Here is a 17,875-nt window from a genome sequence, read left to right as displayed (position 1 = left end):
CCATTTACTGTTTTGGGATATATATCTATATATAATACTAGAGTATTATTTCCATGGTAGTACTTGCGATATTCAGTTCAATATTGGCATATTTTGTAATCTGTATATAAAAAGGCATGTATGACTGGTATCCATAATATTATATAAAGGCACTCAGTGAGGTCAACTTTTTCTACACTCATATTAGATGTTATGATATGATACAAAAGTGCAGTTAACCTCTTAACTGGCGCCCAGAAAAGTGGCAATTTTTAAACTTGAACATGAGGACTGCCTACTAAGCCTGGTCTCTTTTGAAAGATAACATTCTGAAGTTTCTGATACAATAAAGAAGGATCACTTTTACTGCTAATGAAATAGAGTAACACAGGTCTGAACTTGAGTTGTAGAGTTGTAGCCTGTTGACAGCATTATCGTCCTGATATAACGCACATTTCTGATAGGAGGGCAAGGTGAAAAGGTACATTTCCTGTCATTTTTCCTTTGTCTCTGATACTGTCACTCAGCTGTACTGTAGGTGTGGATCTGTATGCAGTGGTACTTTATACACTAAATATGTGTTGATTGACACACACACACACACACACACACACACACACACACACACACACACACATAGACCACCCGCATTTCATTGTATACTTGTATGCCGTGACAATTAAAACTCTTGACTTGACTTGACTTGACACACACACATACACACGCACACACACACCGACACACACACACACACACACACACACACACACACACACACACACACACACACACACACACACACACACCGGCACCGACACACACATACACACACACACACACACACACACACACACACATAGACACAAACACGTTGTCAAGATGGCGGCACGCACGGGATGCAGTGGCTTACAGCTCCCACTTCCGGTGCCTCCTTTGATGTTTTCTATTTCTTTGGTTATGTTTGTCTAGCGACACAGTCGTCAAAACCTACTGGACACACACACACACACGCACGCACACACACACACACACACACACACACACACACACACACACACACACACACACACACACACACACAGACACATGCACATACTGTACACACATAGACACACACGCTCACACACTGAATACTGAATTTCCCCGTGAGGGATTAATAAAATATATCCTTATCCTTACACGCACACACACACACACACACACACACACACACACACACACACACACACACACACACACACACACACATAAACACATAGACACACACACTCACACACGCACAGAAACACACACACACACACACACACACACACATAGACACACATGCACACAGACACACACACACACGCACAGAGACACACACACACACACACATAGACACACACACACATAGACACACACACACACATGCACAGACACACACATGTGTGTGTGTATTATACATAATCATAATCAGGACAGTCAGGCTAGTGGGCGAGCAGACAGGGGTTAGCGACGTGACCTGCTAATGGTCACAGACCTGATTTTCTAACAGCCATGCTTTGAACATTAAACTACATTGAACAAGGTGATTAAAGTACAGTAGCTGTACTTTATGTATAATTACACTAATGATTAATGTGAGCTCTGTGTATCTCTGTGTCCCCAGGAGGAGCACGGTCGGGGCTCTGGGTCTCGGGGCCAGGGTGCCGCCGGTCCTGTCCCAGGGGAAGGCACCACTCCCGGGGGACAGCTGGAGAGGACTCCCTCCTTCACCGCTGAGTGGGAGGAGGTAAGAGGCACACTGGCAGGGAGGACATCTTGTTTCCGCGGCTATTTCATAAAACCTTTATATCCTTAAAGGTGCTACAGATAACATTCAGCCACTAGATGTCACACTAGAGCACCACCGTGTAATGTATCCAATCGGGTTTACATGTAAACAACAACATTAATTTTAGACCCAGAATCTTTTTATTTTATTTGATTATAAATTAATTAATCATTATTTTTATTCCGCACCTTTTCTAAAAGCTCTGTGGATATACAGTGTATATATATATATATATATATATTTCTAAATGATTAGTTTACTTATAAATGTTATCTACAGCACCTTTAACTTGTTTAAAGCCTCAATCCAGGGCTGTTTTAACCATATCAATGTGGGGTATATTCACATATATTCTCGAAGAGCCTCTATGGAAAATACGCTGTCTGTAAACTTATTGTAAATCAGAATCTGTCTTACTCCAGTGTTCATCATTAACAACATAAAACCTTCTACAGCCATATAATAAAATACAGGAAATACAATTAAAACCCCATATTTACCTTTTGCCTAGTGTTAGTCCTCGTAGTGTCCTGGGCCCCGTTCCCCGTACCTGGATAACTGAGTTAGCCGGATAACTTTCGGTCAAGTCTGACTTAAGCCGGACTTTCCCGTTCCCCGAAGCTGGATTGTCTAAATCACCATGACAACAGATCAAAAAGTTTGAGCCTGGTCGAGAGCAGGGTTTAAGTTCAAGTTAGCCGGATGAACCATCGCCACGCCCCCGCAAAGAAGTGACAGCGCGTTTCCTGAAATTATTCCCACAGTCTAGGATCTGCATTATACCATTCTGAATTACGTTTTTGTGCTCCATTCTTCCAGAGGGGGCTTTTGAAATGTAAAATAGACCCAAAATGCTGATACTAAATTCACTTTGTCCTAAATAATGCACGTTATATACCGTGGCGCTCGCTCGGTGCGATGTACACATTATGTGGTTATTTTAACAACGCGCAGCATTGCAAATGTGAATCCCGCGGGGATATCCTTAATGATTGAAACCTATCGCTCGTTTGGCTCTGATTCCTTTCATATTCTCCGCTGTGGATGAGGAGCGAGGAAGGAGAGGAGCGCCTGGATTTTGTTTCATTCAAGCATAAAATTGAAGTGTCTATGCGTGGATTGTGGATCTTGTGTGATATTGTAACTGGGATTAAAATGTCTGATGAGATGCGCTGTTTGACGGATTTGAGAAATTGAATGAGCCGTTGACGTCACATTAATGAATGAGAATAAAGAGATAAAACTTCATTCAAAATAAAGAATATTCTAAACACGGGTCTCTCGTTCATTAATGTATAAACAATGAATTTATCCCATCTGGCACAGTGGCGCAGCGGTAGTGCTCAATCCTGGCAACCCGGCGACCGGTGTTCGAAACCCTGTGTTTCCAATATAATTTTTTGGAATATAATATTAATGATTATACGCAAAGGTAGCCTAGTTTTAAGTTAAAATATTATAAATCTACATGCATTGAGGATGTCATTCTTTATATAGCTCTCAACGTGCACCAATTTGAATTATTCCTACATTGAAAAAAGAAGGAAAAGACTAGGTTTCGAACCCCGGTCGTCTGCGTGAAAGTCAAAAGAAGAACCCGTTACACCACAGTGGAGATAAGTAAAAGATCGACCATACATCAATCAATGGGTAAGAGAGCCGTATCGTTATTCTGTATAACAGTTTAACTAATTATTTTCGCTAGCAAGATCTCATTTGATTATTCAATCCAGCAGGCAAGTTTAAAGAAATATAATCTGATTGATTGAGGTAATGAGGGACTTAAAATTAGCCTATAGATAACGCATTTAACTTGTCGGCGAGGCGATTGAGCCGTACTGCAATATGTTAATAAAGTTTTAAATCAATTAATCAATCAATGCCGCTAGAGAATCAGGATCTCTGCTATCGATACGTGCTGGCTTTTCAACTGAAGCGGCCGCGCGCACTTATCCTGGGTCTCAAGTCTGGTTTGAGTTAACGAGACTGAATCCACCTTCGAGGAACAGGAAAATCCCGGCTTCAAACATCGGGTTAACTGAATCTGGATAATGTGACTCTTGATCGACTTAGTTGAACCAGGTACGGGGAATAGGGCCCTGGAGTCATTCAGCTCAAGAATGAAAACACGTCTCCGACATGTCTAAATTCTGGTGGTGAGGCTAACCAATTGTTTACATTTGGATCAAAAGACGTGTGTTTTACTGGGAGCTACGAGACAGTTCACCTAAATAGCATGGACCTCAGACAGCAAAAAAGTAAAGGAGATTTGAGCCAGAGGGTAGTGTTGGGGAAAATGTGTATATGAGGTGAACTAGTTTAATATGGGTCAACTAAGCAGTACTGAAATGTCCATCTGTCCAAGTTGTTTTAAGAACGTCAGCCAGACCGTCTTTCAGCACTGCTTAGTTGACCCATATTAAACTAGTTCACCTCATATACACATTTTCCCCAACACTACCCTCTGGCTCAAATCTCCTTTACTTTTTTGCTGTCTGAGGTCCATGCTATTTAGGTGAACTGTCTCGTAGCTCCCAGTAAAACACACGTCTTTTGATCCAAATGTAAACAATTGGTTAGCCTCACCACCAGAATTTAGACATGTCGGAGACGTGTTTTCATTCTTGAGCTGAATGACTCCAGGGCCCTAGTCACACACACACACTCATTTTCTCTTTCACTAATCTTGACTCCAGACTCCAGCTTTGTCTCAGGACGATAAACCTTTAGACTTATCTTCGATGTTCTTAATGTTTTTATCTCTCTTCGATGTTCTTAATGTTTTTATCTAAATCTATGTTCTTCTTAATGTCTTTATCTCTCTTCGATGTTCTTAATGTTTTTATCTCTCTCCGATGTTATCACAGCTAGCCTCTCTGTAGCAACAACTTCACAAGCCAATAAGAAAACGAACAATAGTGTATCCGTAAACGTAATTAGTTTGACACAGAGAATGCCAGCTGTAATAACATCGGAGAGAGATAAAAACATTAAGAACATCGAAGAGAGATAAAGACATTAAGAAGAACATAGATTTAGATAAAAACATTAAGAACATCGAAGAGAGATAAAAACATTAAGAACATCGAAGATAAGTCTAAAGGTTTATCGTCCTGAGACAAAGCTGGAGTCTGGAGTCAAGATTAGTGAAAGAGAAAATGAGTGTGTGTGTGTGAGTGTGAAAGAGTATATGTGTGTGTGTGAATGTGAAAATGAGTGTGTGTGTGTGTGTGAATGTGAAAGAGTATATGTGTGTGTGTGAAAGAGAGAGAAGAACAAGATATGAAAGCGATATGATGTACGAGATTACAAGCACACAACGTGCCGTACTGAAATGTCCATCTGTCCAAGTTGTTTTAAGAACGTCAGCCAGACCGTCTTTCAGCACTGCTTAGTTGACCCATATTAAACTAGTTCACCTCATATACACATTTTCCCCAACAGTAGTGAGGAGGATGAGATGTTGGCGATGAACCAGGGGGTGTTGATGTCATCGTGGGGACTAGAGAACGACGTTCAAGGCCTATGTGTGTATTTCTTGTGCCTGGGGGCTAGTTTGGTATTAAAGCAAGCCACTGACACACATTTTCCCCCATTGTCAGACAAGGCTGTTTCACCTCAATGTAAACAACATTGGGAACATTTCTAGTTGGTTATTCTACGTCATGGAATGCTAGCGCTGTTAGCGTTCCCCATAGCAATGTACCCACTGGGCTGAATAAAGGTTTATCTTATCTTACTGTATCTTATCTTAACTATGGGGCACAGTTAAGGCTTCCACCTTAATGGCACGAGTGGGGAATATACTAACAATGCTAACATTCCATTACAAAAAGACAGGTCTGTGGTAAAGAGACTTTGTTGTCACGTGTGTATGTATGTGTGTGTGTGTGTGTGTGTGTGTGTGTGTGTGTGTGTGTGTGTGTGTGTGTGTGTGGGCACGTGTGTGTGTGGGCACGCGTGTGTGCATGCATAAAGTTTTAGTGTGTGAAAGTTCCTTTGTGTGCTTGTGCCTCTGAATATATTAGCATATTTCTTCTCCCGTCCCCATACATGTTCATTAGCCTTCACTTACTGCACACATCACAGAACTTGCTGATGGTGATACATTACCATATGGAATGTATCCGTAATCCTCACCAATTAACCTGACCTTTACTGTCTAATTATAGCCCTGAAACCCAAAGCTTCCCAATTAGCATCTAAATTACCACAGATGAGCATACATTGAGAATGATTTTATAGAACGACATATACATAAGCATTCTTCAAGGTAAAAGATTAAAGTAGACAGTAGTTAGCTGTGAATTATCCCTTTAAGCCTATAATGCTAATGACTATGGTATCTTAAGTTCAATGACTGATATAGGGCTTCCCTTGTGGCTAGTCCCTGGCTAATAGCACAATTCTTGCTTGACTGCTTGCTTCAAATAGAGCAAGTTATATTTCATGCCGGCTTTGTGTCTTGCTTCGCCTATTGGACTGATCCGCGCTCCCAAATAATTCCACTGACCAGGGCCACCCACCCATTGTATATACAGGGCAGTAGGGCTGACCTCTACTAGTCCAATAGTCGACTAATCTATTGAAAGGAGCCGTAGTCGACTACGAATCTGAAAAATAAAAAAATATATGTATTTTTTTATCATTCTTTCCAAAAGCAAAGAGGCCTAGAAGCGTGGCTAACGCTAATGGCGCACATACCAGAGGCTAACTGCCTAAGAAAACGGGCACAGAGAGGCACTGAAAGAGGATTTCCCCGTCTAATGAACACACTAGACCAGGGGTCGGCAACCTGCGGCTCTTTAGCCAATCAGCTGCGGCTCCCCGGCCCAAAAAAAAAAAAAAAAAATTATTTTTTTTATTTTGGAGATCAATGTCATACTGTGACACTGAAATGAAAAAATATTTCATCAACTAAGATATTTAGTCAACAAAAGGCTTACCTGTATGCCTGATATGTGGTGCGAAATTTGCGAACAATGAAAAATTTACTTTTTATTTTATAGATTTTCCACAAATAAGGGAAGGACTCTAATAGAGCTGCATAGTTCAGGGTTTTATTTCAAAGTAGGTCTACAGATGCCAGTGTTTTTTCTCATTTTCTGTGTTTTATTTCAAAGTAGGTCTACACATGGTATTCTTTTTTCAAAGTGGACTACTTTCTATTTTATAAATGTTCCACAAATAAGGGAAGGACTCAAATATACCTGAATAGTTCAGGGTTTTATTTCAAAGTCGGTCTACAGACACCAGTGTTTTGTCTCCTCTTCTGTGTTTTATTAAAAAATAGGACTACACAGCCAGTATTTTTTCTCCTCTTCATAAGAGTTTGAGGTTTTCCTTTGGTAAAAACAGGTAAAAACAGCAATTAAAAAGTCAAAATTTTTCTTTTTGTTGCTTTATAATCCCATTAATGCAACAAACTGTGTGCTATAAGTATAAAGTATAATAAATCGCAAATTACTTTGGGTATGCAATTGTCAGGCGTTTTATGCTAAATGTGGGGTATGCTTGGGGATATATAAAACGTTATACACTGTGTTATCTTCATTTTAAGGGTAAATAGGTTGTGCGGCTCCCCAAGCATTTTATTTTGTGGGACGGGGGAAAAGTGGCTCTTTTGATAGTAAAGGTTGCTGACCCCTGCACTAGACAAAATCAAGATGTATCCATCAGTGGACCAATTGCATGCTTTCGCAGAGGACAAGAAGCCTTCAGTCGACTCCTTCAGACATTAAGCACCCCCCACAGCCCAAATGGAATGATGAAAAAATAAAAAAATTACAATATTTATTATTATTAAAAAAATTATTGCATTCTACCAGTCGACTATCGGGCGGGGCTGGTGTCTCGCCAGGTCTACCCCAGGCTCTCCCAGGTTGAGTCAGTGGCTAGGGGATTCCTACCCTAAGCCCCGCCCCTCCTTTATACCATCATCATCATCATCATTATCATCCACCTTTATTTATTCTCGAAAAGACAATTGAGGTCACCCTCATTTTCAATGTCGTCGAGACTTTACAGACATTTCAATGCACACATTTCTACAATATAACAATAATAAATATGTGTAACTATCTATATAGTATAAAATGAACATAGGCATAAAATCAGCACACAGAATGACAGAATAAAAAAAACAATGCATACATTGCAGACATAAGAATAGGTATAAAAGACAATAAAAGTAGTGCAATGTAAACGTGCAGACTTAGTAATGGCATAAAATAAGTACAAAAGTACAATGTCGCTCAAAGGCATGTGAACCCCCCCGGAACAGTCAGTCCCCCCAAAACACCCCACACATCAAGATTATCGGAGATATCGGGGTCTATAAAAAAATCCCATATGTCCTAGTAGGAATTACCACTAGGAGGCTGACGTGAATGGTTTTTCCCAGTCGGAAGCTGGTTCTTCCGCTTCTTCCCACGTAACGTGAACGCGGCAATAGCCCTGGGCCCCGTTCCATGTACGTGGTTCAACTAAGTCGATCAACATGTCCATTATCCAGCTTCAGTTAACCCGATGTTCAAAGCCGGGATTTTCCTGTTTCACAAAGGAGGATTCAGTCTCGTTAACTCAAGCCAGACTTGAGAGTCAGGCTCAAGTCAGGCTAGATGCGCGCTCCCGTTTTAGGTGGAAAGCCAGCACGTATCGATGGCAGAGACCCTGATTCTCAACGGCATTGATTGATTAATTGATTTAAGACTTTATTGACAGATTGCAATAGGCTCAATCGCCTCGCCGACAAGTTAAATGCGTTATCTATAGGCTAATTCTAAGTCCCTCATTACCTCAATCAATCAGATTATATTTCTTTAAACTTGCCTGCTGGATTGAATAATCAAATGAGATCTTGCTAGCGAAAATAACTAGTTAACTGTTATACAGAATTACGAGACGGCTTTCTTGCCCATTGATTGATGTATAGTCAATGTTTAACTTATCTCCAATGTGGTCCAACGGGTTGTTCTTTTGACTTCCACACGGACGTCCCGGGTTCAAGACCGGGGTCCTTCTTTTTGCAATATAGGAATAATTCAATTTGGTGCACGTTGAGAGCTATATAAAGAATGACATCCTCAATGCATGTAGATTTATAATATTTTAACTTAAAACCAGGCTACTTTGGCGTATAATCATTAATATTATATTCAAAAAAATCATATTGGAAACACCGGGATTTGAACCCGGGTCGAAAAGTTGGCAGGTATGAGCACTACCGCTGGGCCACTGTGCCAGATGGGATAAACTCATTGTTTATACATTAATGAACGAGAGACCCGTGTTTAGAATATTCCTTATTTTGAATGAAGTTTTATTTCTTCATCCTCATTCATTCATGTGACGTCAACGGCTCATTCAATTTCTCAAATCCGTCAAACAGCGCATCTCATCAGACATCTTAATCCCAGTTACAATTAAAATAACCACATTTTTGTGTACATCGCACGAGCGAGCGCCACCGTCGCCACGGTATATATAACGTGCATTATTTAGGACAAAGTGAATTTAATATCAGCATTTTGGGTCTATTTTACATTTCAAAAGCCCCCTCTGGAAGAATGGAGCACAAAAACGTAATTCAGAATGGTATAATGCAGATCGTAGACTGTGGGAATAGTTTCAGGAAACGGGCTGTCACTTCTTTGCGGGGGCGTGGCGATAGTTCAGGCTAACTTGAACTTGAACTCTGCTTTCGAGCAGGCTCAAACTTTTGGATATGTTGTCATGGTGATTTGGGAAATCCAGGTACATGAAATCGGAAAGTCAGGCTAACACAGTTAGCCTGATAAAGTTATCCGGCTAACTCGGTTATCCCGGTACATGGAACGGGGCCCTGCACTCCCAATAGGTTTGGTTGTTTACTATTCCTGGTAAGTGTATATTCATATCAACAACTGACATAACCCCGTCCCCCTTCTGCCCACGAGGTAACAGTCACACTCAAATGTCAAGTTAGACCGCGCTCTCAAGATTCTACACTGGGTGCTGAAATCCCATTAAGTATTATATAAAACAGAAGCAGTGAAGCCAGACCAGCACTCTCAGGTTCAAGTATTTAATGGCAGCCTGAAACAAACATGTTTCGGAATTACATATTCCTTCTTCAGTGTTATAGCTTGCCAGTCACACTCAACAAACACCAAGTCTGCTCAGTGGTTTCCTTCCTTCTGTGGGATCTCAGTCTCAGCTTTGGGCCTCAGTCCACCTGTCTCTCGGCGCTCTCCACATTATGTGTATTGGACATCATGTCTCAGGATGGACTCCCTGGAGACGAGTGACGGTTACATCCAGACCGTGTCAAACAGAATCTGCCCCGTGTGGTTCTCCCAGCAGACTGGAGGACAGCCCTCCACTGGGAGTGGATGTGTTCTCCCTGTTCCGGAACGGCTCCTCTCTGTGTCTCCCCCCCTGATGGATCAGTTGTTGGAGACAGTGAATAATAATAATAATAATAATAATAATAATAATAATAATAATAATAATAATAATAATAATAATAATAATAATAATAATAATAATAATAATAATAATAATAATAATAATAATAATAATAATAATAATAATAATAATAATAATAATAATAATAATAATAATAATATATTTGATTTGTAGGGCGCTTTATAGTTGTGGAGCAAATCTCAAAGCGCTACATTATAAAATAACATAAAAACTAGCAAGAGGATAAAAAAAAGAAAGAATATAAAATAAGCAAGACTAAAACTAGTAAGGAGTAAAAAGAACACTAGAACTAGTAAAAGAGTTAAAAACATAAAATAAGAAGGGCTAAAACTGGTAAAAGAACATACAATGTGTTGAGCTAAAACTAGATACAAATCAACAAAAGGCTCTATTAGAAACATGCGTTTTGAGGCCCTTTTTAAAAGTCTGTGGTGCTCTCAGGTGGTCCGGGAGAGAGTTCCACAGACTGGGAGCGGATGAGCAGAAAGCCCGATCTCCCACGGTGCAGAGTTGGGTCCTCGGGCGCTGGAGGAGGTTTGCCTGGCCGGAGCGGAGGTGTCGTGAGGAGGAGTGAGACTAGAGCGCCGGACTCTTGTTCTGATCGCACTGGACCGGGGGGGGTCAGTACGCTGGTTCCCCCCGACCTGACGCAGCTTCATTCCAATCTTAGTGTGAGGCCATTCTCTGGGACCGGCTTCTTGTCCTTTTGGAATCAGTTCTCACCTTTCTCCGGTCTTTGTTAGACCAATCTTTCTTTCTCGTCTGTGAACGTCTATGCTTCAGCTATCTGTGCATGTCACCAGGGGCTGGTTAAGCGTTTTTTTTTGCAAGGCGCCGGCGGCACCTTAAACCAGTCCAAGTACATTTGAACTCGCCTTTCTCTCTTGGCCATCATGTCAGCGAAGTGTGTCATCGAAGCGCATTGGCAAACTGTGCGCTTTTTCAGTCCTTCCGGAATGATTGGCCATCGATGGAGATAATAGCAGTGCTGTTGTGAGGCCTGAGGAGCTACTAAGAACATTAGTAGCTCTTTCCGCTTCAGAGATAATATTGTTCTTTAGCCTCTTGTCTTCCCCCTTTGCCCTTTTATCCGGTTTTAGTTGACCATGTCTGAGAGTTCTCTCTCCCACCTTGTCCTCAGCTCAGGAGCCCTTCCTCATCCGTTCAGCTCTGACTAGTTGTCCGGTTTTCCGTGCTCCTTTTTTCCCCAGTAATAATGTTTTATGCACATTTACACACTGACATGCATATCTTCTCCTGTTCAGGTTACATTGGGTAACTCCTTTACTGGTTCCCTGGCATTCTGTTATTTCCCCCCCACCCCTGCTTAATAGATAGATTACATTCAAATGTATTGTCATTATACAGTACAACGAAAATAAGTTTGGCATCCAACCAGAGTGCAAATGTAGCAGTAAAGTGCAACAGCAATATACAATGTACAGGTGGTTAAACTGGGTACAAAATATACAAATTAATACTACTGAGTGTAGTGCTTATCAGATGTATGTACAGAGTTGTAGTATAATAAATAAAGTATAGTATAGTATAGTATAGTATAGTATAGTATAGTATAGTATAGTATAGTATAGTATAGTATAGTATGACTACTACTGTCCAGCAGCGTACTAGTAAGAGTAGAATATGTATAGATATAGTAAGAGACTGTGGGATGTGCAGGTACTAAGTATAGACAGATACAGACAGGTGAGGAGAGGTATATATGGCGGTGAGAATAAATATATATACAGTATATATTATGCATTATTGTACATGCTATCATAAAACACTATGGGTTATGTGCAGGTGTACAAGCAAGTATATAGAGGGGTTATATGCAGGTATATTCAGACACATGTGGGTAGATATCAATTATATAAAAGAGATATACATGTAAATATGTGGTATATACAACACTGCTGTACATCAATCAATCAAATGTATTTATATAGCACATTTAGACATGACACTTGTCAACCAAAGTGCTTCACATACTGTAGCTAAGAACAAAGAAAAGTATATAATAAACAGAAGAAAAAAACCAACGGATAGACAAGTAAAAAGTAGGTAACGTCAATACTCAATATACATATATACAATATACAATACAGAGTAAAATGAGTAACAGTGAGGTAGAATGCAGAGGTAAAAAAAAAAAAAGAAGAAAAGTATAGAATAAACAGAAGAAAAAAACAACCAACGGATAGACAAGGAAACAAAACAACACGTCAACAAGCAAGACAAGAGTCAAAGTGAGTCAGGGAAGGCCAGGCAGTATAGGTGGGTTTTGAGTTTTGATTTAAAAGACTCGATGGAGGGGGTAGATTTAATGGACATGGGAATGCTGTTCCAGAGGTCAGGGGCTGCGACCGCAAAAGCACGCCCTCCCCTAGACTTGAAATTAGACCTACGGGTAGTTGAGAGACCCTTGTCAGCCGATCTGAGGGCCCTGACGTTGGTATAGGGGGTGAGGAGGTCTGCTAGGTAAGCAGGGGCTTTACCATTAAAGGCTTTGTAGACCAATAGGAGAACCTTGAATTCTATTCTGTAGCGCACCGGGAGCCAGTGAAGGGAGGCAAGAACAGGGGTGCTGTGAGCTCTCTTCTGGGTACCTGTGAGCAGTCTAGCAGCAGCCTTTCTATGCTATCATAGAGAGTATATATATAGAGTATATGGGTAGACAGTGAAAGCAGTAGGTAGTAGGCAACAACACAGAGTTCAGAGTCGTGTAGTATGGGTAACAGAGCCTAGGGTTCAGAGTCAGAGTTCACAGTTTATATGTTGTTGCTGTCAACATGGCACAGAGTTCAGGGAGATGACAGCTGAGGGAAAGAAGCTGATCCTGAGTCTGCTGGACCTGGAGCAGAGGTTCCTGTAGCGTCTCCCGGAGGGGAGAAGGGCAAACAGTCCATGATTGGGGTGAGAGGTGTCCTTGACGATGCTGCGTGCCTCTTCCTCAGACACCGCTTGTGGTGGATAGACTCAATAGTAGGGAGTGGTGTACCGGTGATGCGTTGGGATGTTTTCACCACCAGAGGCAGTGCTTTCTGCAGTTGCCAGAGGCCAGAGGTCAGAGGCAGAGTTCTGGTCAGAGGCAATGCAGTTGCCAGAGGTCAGAGGTCAGAGGCAGAGTTCTGGTCAGAGGCAGTGCAGTTGCTGTACCAGACTGTGTGATGCAGTTGGTGAGGATGCTTTCAATGGCACACCGGTAAAAAGTTCACCAGAATCTGAGGGGACAGAACGTCTCCTTGTGGGACTGAGAACATTTTGTCCGGGGTCAGTGCTTTTACACATGTTTAAAGCGGGTCCCCTATTTTTACTGTTTGTAATCTGACTGCTATTCTTATTCCCCTTGTCAATCCTTTTAGGCCAGGGCAGGGTTTTTGGTCATCAACTCTAGCACTTACGTATTCCTAACAGGTTTAACAGGGACACGAGTTGTTTTTTCCCCTGGGTTGTTTTTTTGGGCCAACACTGATCAGGGCTGTGCTGTAGCTTTAATAGGCAAAGTAAGATGCAAAGCCAGCATGAAATATAACAAAGGTTATGAATCATAACTCTACTTATATGAAGGCTGGCCTCTCGCTTTCACTCCCTATTGTCCCCAGTTTTCTTTTTGCATGAAAGATACTACGGAAGGGAGATTCTATGCCACTCTCCTTTAGCAGAGGGCGTGGCCCTGGTCAGTGATAGGTGCATTGGTGAAATAATATATATATTTTTTAGGGTCCATACAAGCATTGTCATGACTTCACATTAATTGATCTCAGCCTTCTGCAATACAATTTTCATCCATTGTTAATAACTCTGAGTTAAAGTGCAGAAGTACACATACCCACATGAGGACCCATAGAGTCAATAACATCCTATACTTATTTTTTTCTAGACAAACAAAAACAATAACCAAAAATAACAAATTACAAAATAATACAGTATGTTGGGGTGCATCTCCAATAAATCTTCATCTACAATAAAACAAACAAATAACAAAATAATATGTTGGGGTGCATCTACAATAAATCTGCATCTACAATAAAACAAACAAATAACCAAATATTATGTTGGGGTGCATCTTCCTGACACTCAATTCCCTTTACACAAGGTTTGCTTAACAATTAACCCGAATGGACATTTCTATACTCCTTAAACAAATGTAGATCGTAACGGTGTAATGTACATTATCCATCTTTCCCATTTCTTCCGAAACTTGTCCAGTTGCAACCTAAAATAAAAAGTAATTCTTTCCAACTTAAAAATATCATAAATAATATCAATCCAATCATCCACTGTAGGAATTCCTGTTCTGTAGGAATTTCACATTCTAGTTATGGCTTTCCTGCTAGCCGCACACACGAAATAATATATCTAACCCCATTTTCTGATGGCCTGACGCCCAAATATAGACTCTCCAACTTAAATGGGATGTCCACCTGGAATACTTTTTCAAAGATTTTATGGACCTCCCTCCAGAAAGGCATCAGCAAGGGACAAGACCAGAATATGTGATAATGAATTGCCTCTGTGAAATAATTTCATTGGTGCATGGAGCAGTCCCAATAAGCAAAGCAAGAGGCTTTGCCAGCCTTTATATAACTAGAGTCCTGGTCGTTGTAAACAGCGACTCCTACAGGTCGGTCGGGGCGCCTGCACAGCAAGGGAAGGGAACTGGGGGAAGTAGTGTGAGCCTCCCACGCGTTCCTCGCTGTCAGGTGAAAAGAAGTGGCTGGCTGACTCCACATGTATCGGAGGGGACATGTGATAGTATCTATCAACCCTCCCTAGACCGGCAAGTGGGGGGCAAATGCGCGCAACGACCAGGAAGGGAGGGAAGGGAATTGGCATAATGACTAAATTGGGATGGGAGAAAAATACAGAAAAAAGGGGGAGAAAAAGTAGATAAAAAAAGCATTATCTGGCTCTCCCGTAGCACTCATTTTGTCAAATTAAGAGTTCATCCCTAATTGAATCCTTCAGAGAAAGAACCTTAGGAATCCAAAGTTGTCCAATGACTGACATTTTAAATCTCATTATAACTATGACTATGTTTCAAGATGAATGGTTTTAAGATTCAATAATTTATTGCCATATTAATCAAAGTCACTTGGAGTTTGACGCAGCGTATATTCAGAATGAAATCAGAACATTTATGTATGCAATACATAGTCTTATACTCCCCAATGCAAGCAATCACACATGCACTTTGCGACAAGTCTAGGCCTACACACACACACTACACTTTGTGACAAGGCATACACACACACTGCACTTTGCACACACAATTTACACACTGTGATCACTGTATTACAATTCAGTGCTATTCTTTTGTCATTGTATTATAATTAGGGCTGTCAAAATGAATGCTTTAACTTTGGAGATTAATTTAAATAATTTAAAGCATTAAAATAAATTAATATAGATTAATCTATGGAGTGGAAAATCTTCAATTTTAGCGCCGCGGATATAAGAAAGAGGTCTAGCTGAGCTGAGTCAATGTTGATGGTTTTGTTGAACATTTGTATTTCACAGGAGAGAAACTGTATTCAAAGAAAGCTATTAAAATAGTCTTTGAATCTAAATATACTTTCTTTGTGTTGATTTTACATTAATTCCATGATTTTACTCAAGTAAATATCTGTTACAAGCTTCGGTCTTAAATAGAAAAATGCTATTTTTAATCTAGATTAATCTAGATTAATTACAGAACATTTTGAGATTAATTAGTTAATCTTTTTTAATCTATTGACAGCACTAATTATAATGATAGACTACCGTAGCCCACAGTAGCATTGTATTATAATGATAGACTACCGTAGCCCACAGTAGCATTGTATTATAATGATAGACTACCGTAGCCCACAGTAGCATTGTATTATAATGATAGACTACCGTAGCCCACAGTAGCATTGTATTATAATGATAGACTACCGTAGCCCACAGTAGCATTGTATTATAATGATAGACTACCGTAGCCCACAGTAGCATTGTATTATAATGATAGACTACCGTAGCCCACAGTAGCATTGTATTATAATGATAGACTACCGTAGCCCACAGTAGCATTGTATTATAATGATAGACTACCGTAGCCCACAGTAGCATTGTATTATAATAATAGACTACCGTAGCCGTTGTTGTTATTGTTGTTGCTGCTGCAAGGTCGAGAGGTCAAACAAACTAACTAATTTCATTCTTGTGCTGTAAAACTGTGCCATGACGTGATCATAAAATATTCTGATTGTGATTCCGATTCATTCATAGCTGGCTAGCTATTACTACACAAGCTTCTAGTGGACATGTGCAGGTTCAACGCTTCTCTGTTTTTGTCCTAACTACGGACACAAGCCCAACCGACCCAACCGCCCAGTTATGCTCCCTGCATGACCAATTTGTCAAAAAAACATTTTTACATAAAGCACAGTTTTTACATAAAGCACTATAGACATATGATTTGTCGTATTGCACGTGGTATAACGTATTAGTCGTACACTTTTAATATCGCTGCCGTTAGGTGAAACCTTGTATCTCCCAAGAGGGTCAACTTCTCAGGAATGAAGACAAAAACACCTGATTATCAGGTGGACACCTACAGTATGTACAGTATATGTGAAGTTCTACATTTAGGTGTCATGGTCCCAAAGATCACAACATAGAAAGCCATGTAAAACGTTAAATAAAAAATGTATAAATAAATAAATAAATACATGAAATCCACCAAAACTTGGAAATACTACGTTTTCACCTGACGCCAGCCATACAATGTATAGCATGTATGGCTGTTCAAAGATACTCACTAAATACTCACAAGTAGGGATGCTCGATATTGGCTTTTTTACCGATACACCGATATTGTCCAACTCTTAATTTCCGATACCGATATCAACCGATACCGATATATGCAGGGTTTCCCCCCCCAAAAAACGGAATAATTTCAGGTAATTAAAATTACATATATCTTGTTGTGGAATTAACACAACATTATGCATACTTTTGACAATAAATAAAAAAAGTATTTGTTCTTACTTGCTTGCCTGGGTAAATAAAGGTTAAAAAAAAAAAAAATCTTTTTGAAAACCGATACCGATATTTTCCGATATCACATTTTAATGCCAATATCGGCCGATAATATCGGACATCCCTACTCACAATACTCAGGTACACAGTTCCTCAGCTAATGGTCGTGGACTCACTTCACGCCCCCAGATGAACCCCAATCGATCGTGCTCTAAAGCCCTTTATCCATCTTTTATAGACCGTTTCAACTTCACAATTCATCGTCTCATATTTCATCCGAGCTGGCCCTTTTAAAAGCCCTGTTCTCAGACCTGTGTGGAGGGCAGCAGTGGTGGTGCTCAGGTCCCACAGGCAGCAGTGGTGGTGCTCAGGTCCCACAGGCAGCAGTGGTGGTGCTCAGGTCCCACAGGCAGCAGTGGTGGCGCTCAGGTCCCACAGGCAGCAGTGGTGGCGCTCAGGTCCCACAGGCAGCAGGGCTGTACCCTCAGGTCCCACAGGCAGCAGGGCTGTACCCTCAGGCAGCAGGGCTGTACCCTCAGGGCCCTCAGGCAGCAGGGCTGTACCCTCAGGGCCCTCAGGCAGCAGGGCTGTACCCTCAGGGCC

General features: G+C 40.8%; 1 protein-coding gene across 1 annotated transcript in view; it reads left to right on the top strand.

Annotated features, from left to right (window-relative positions):
• The window catches only part of anks1b (ankyrin repeat and sterile alpha motif domain containing 1B), a 541,227-nt gene that overhangs the window by 351,497 nt on the left and 171,855 nt on the right, over positions 1-17,875 (top strand). Inside the window, 1 exon segment of the mRNA XM_084331050.1 lies at positions 1,628-1,750. Coding sequence (XP_084187176.1) covers positions 1,628-1,750 — 123 coding nt within the window.

Source organism: Notolepis coatsorum, assembly GCF_963971535.1.
Source record: "Notolepis coatsorum genome assembly, chromosome: 15".
NCBI classification, from domain to species: Eukaryota; Metazoa; Chordata; class Actinopteri; order Aulopiformes; family Paralepididae; genus Notolepis; species Notolepis coatsorum.
The sequence above is the reverse complement of the archived record's forward strand: the minus strand, read 5'-3'. Positions and strand labels throughout refer to the sequence as shown.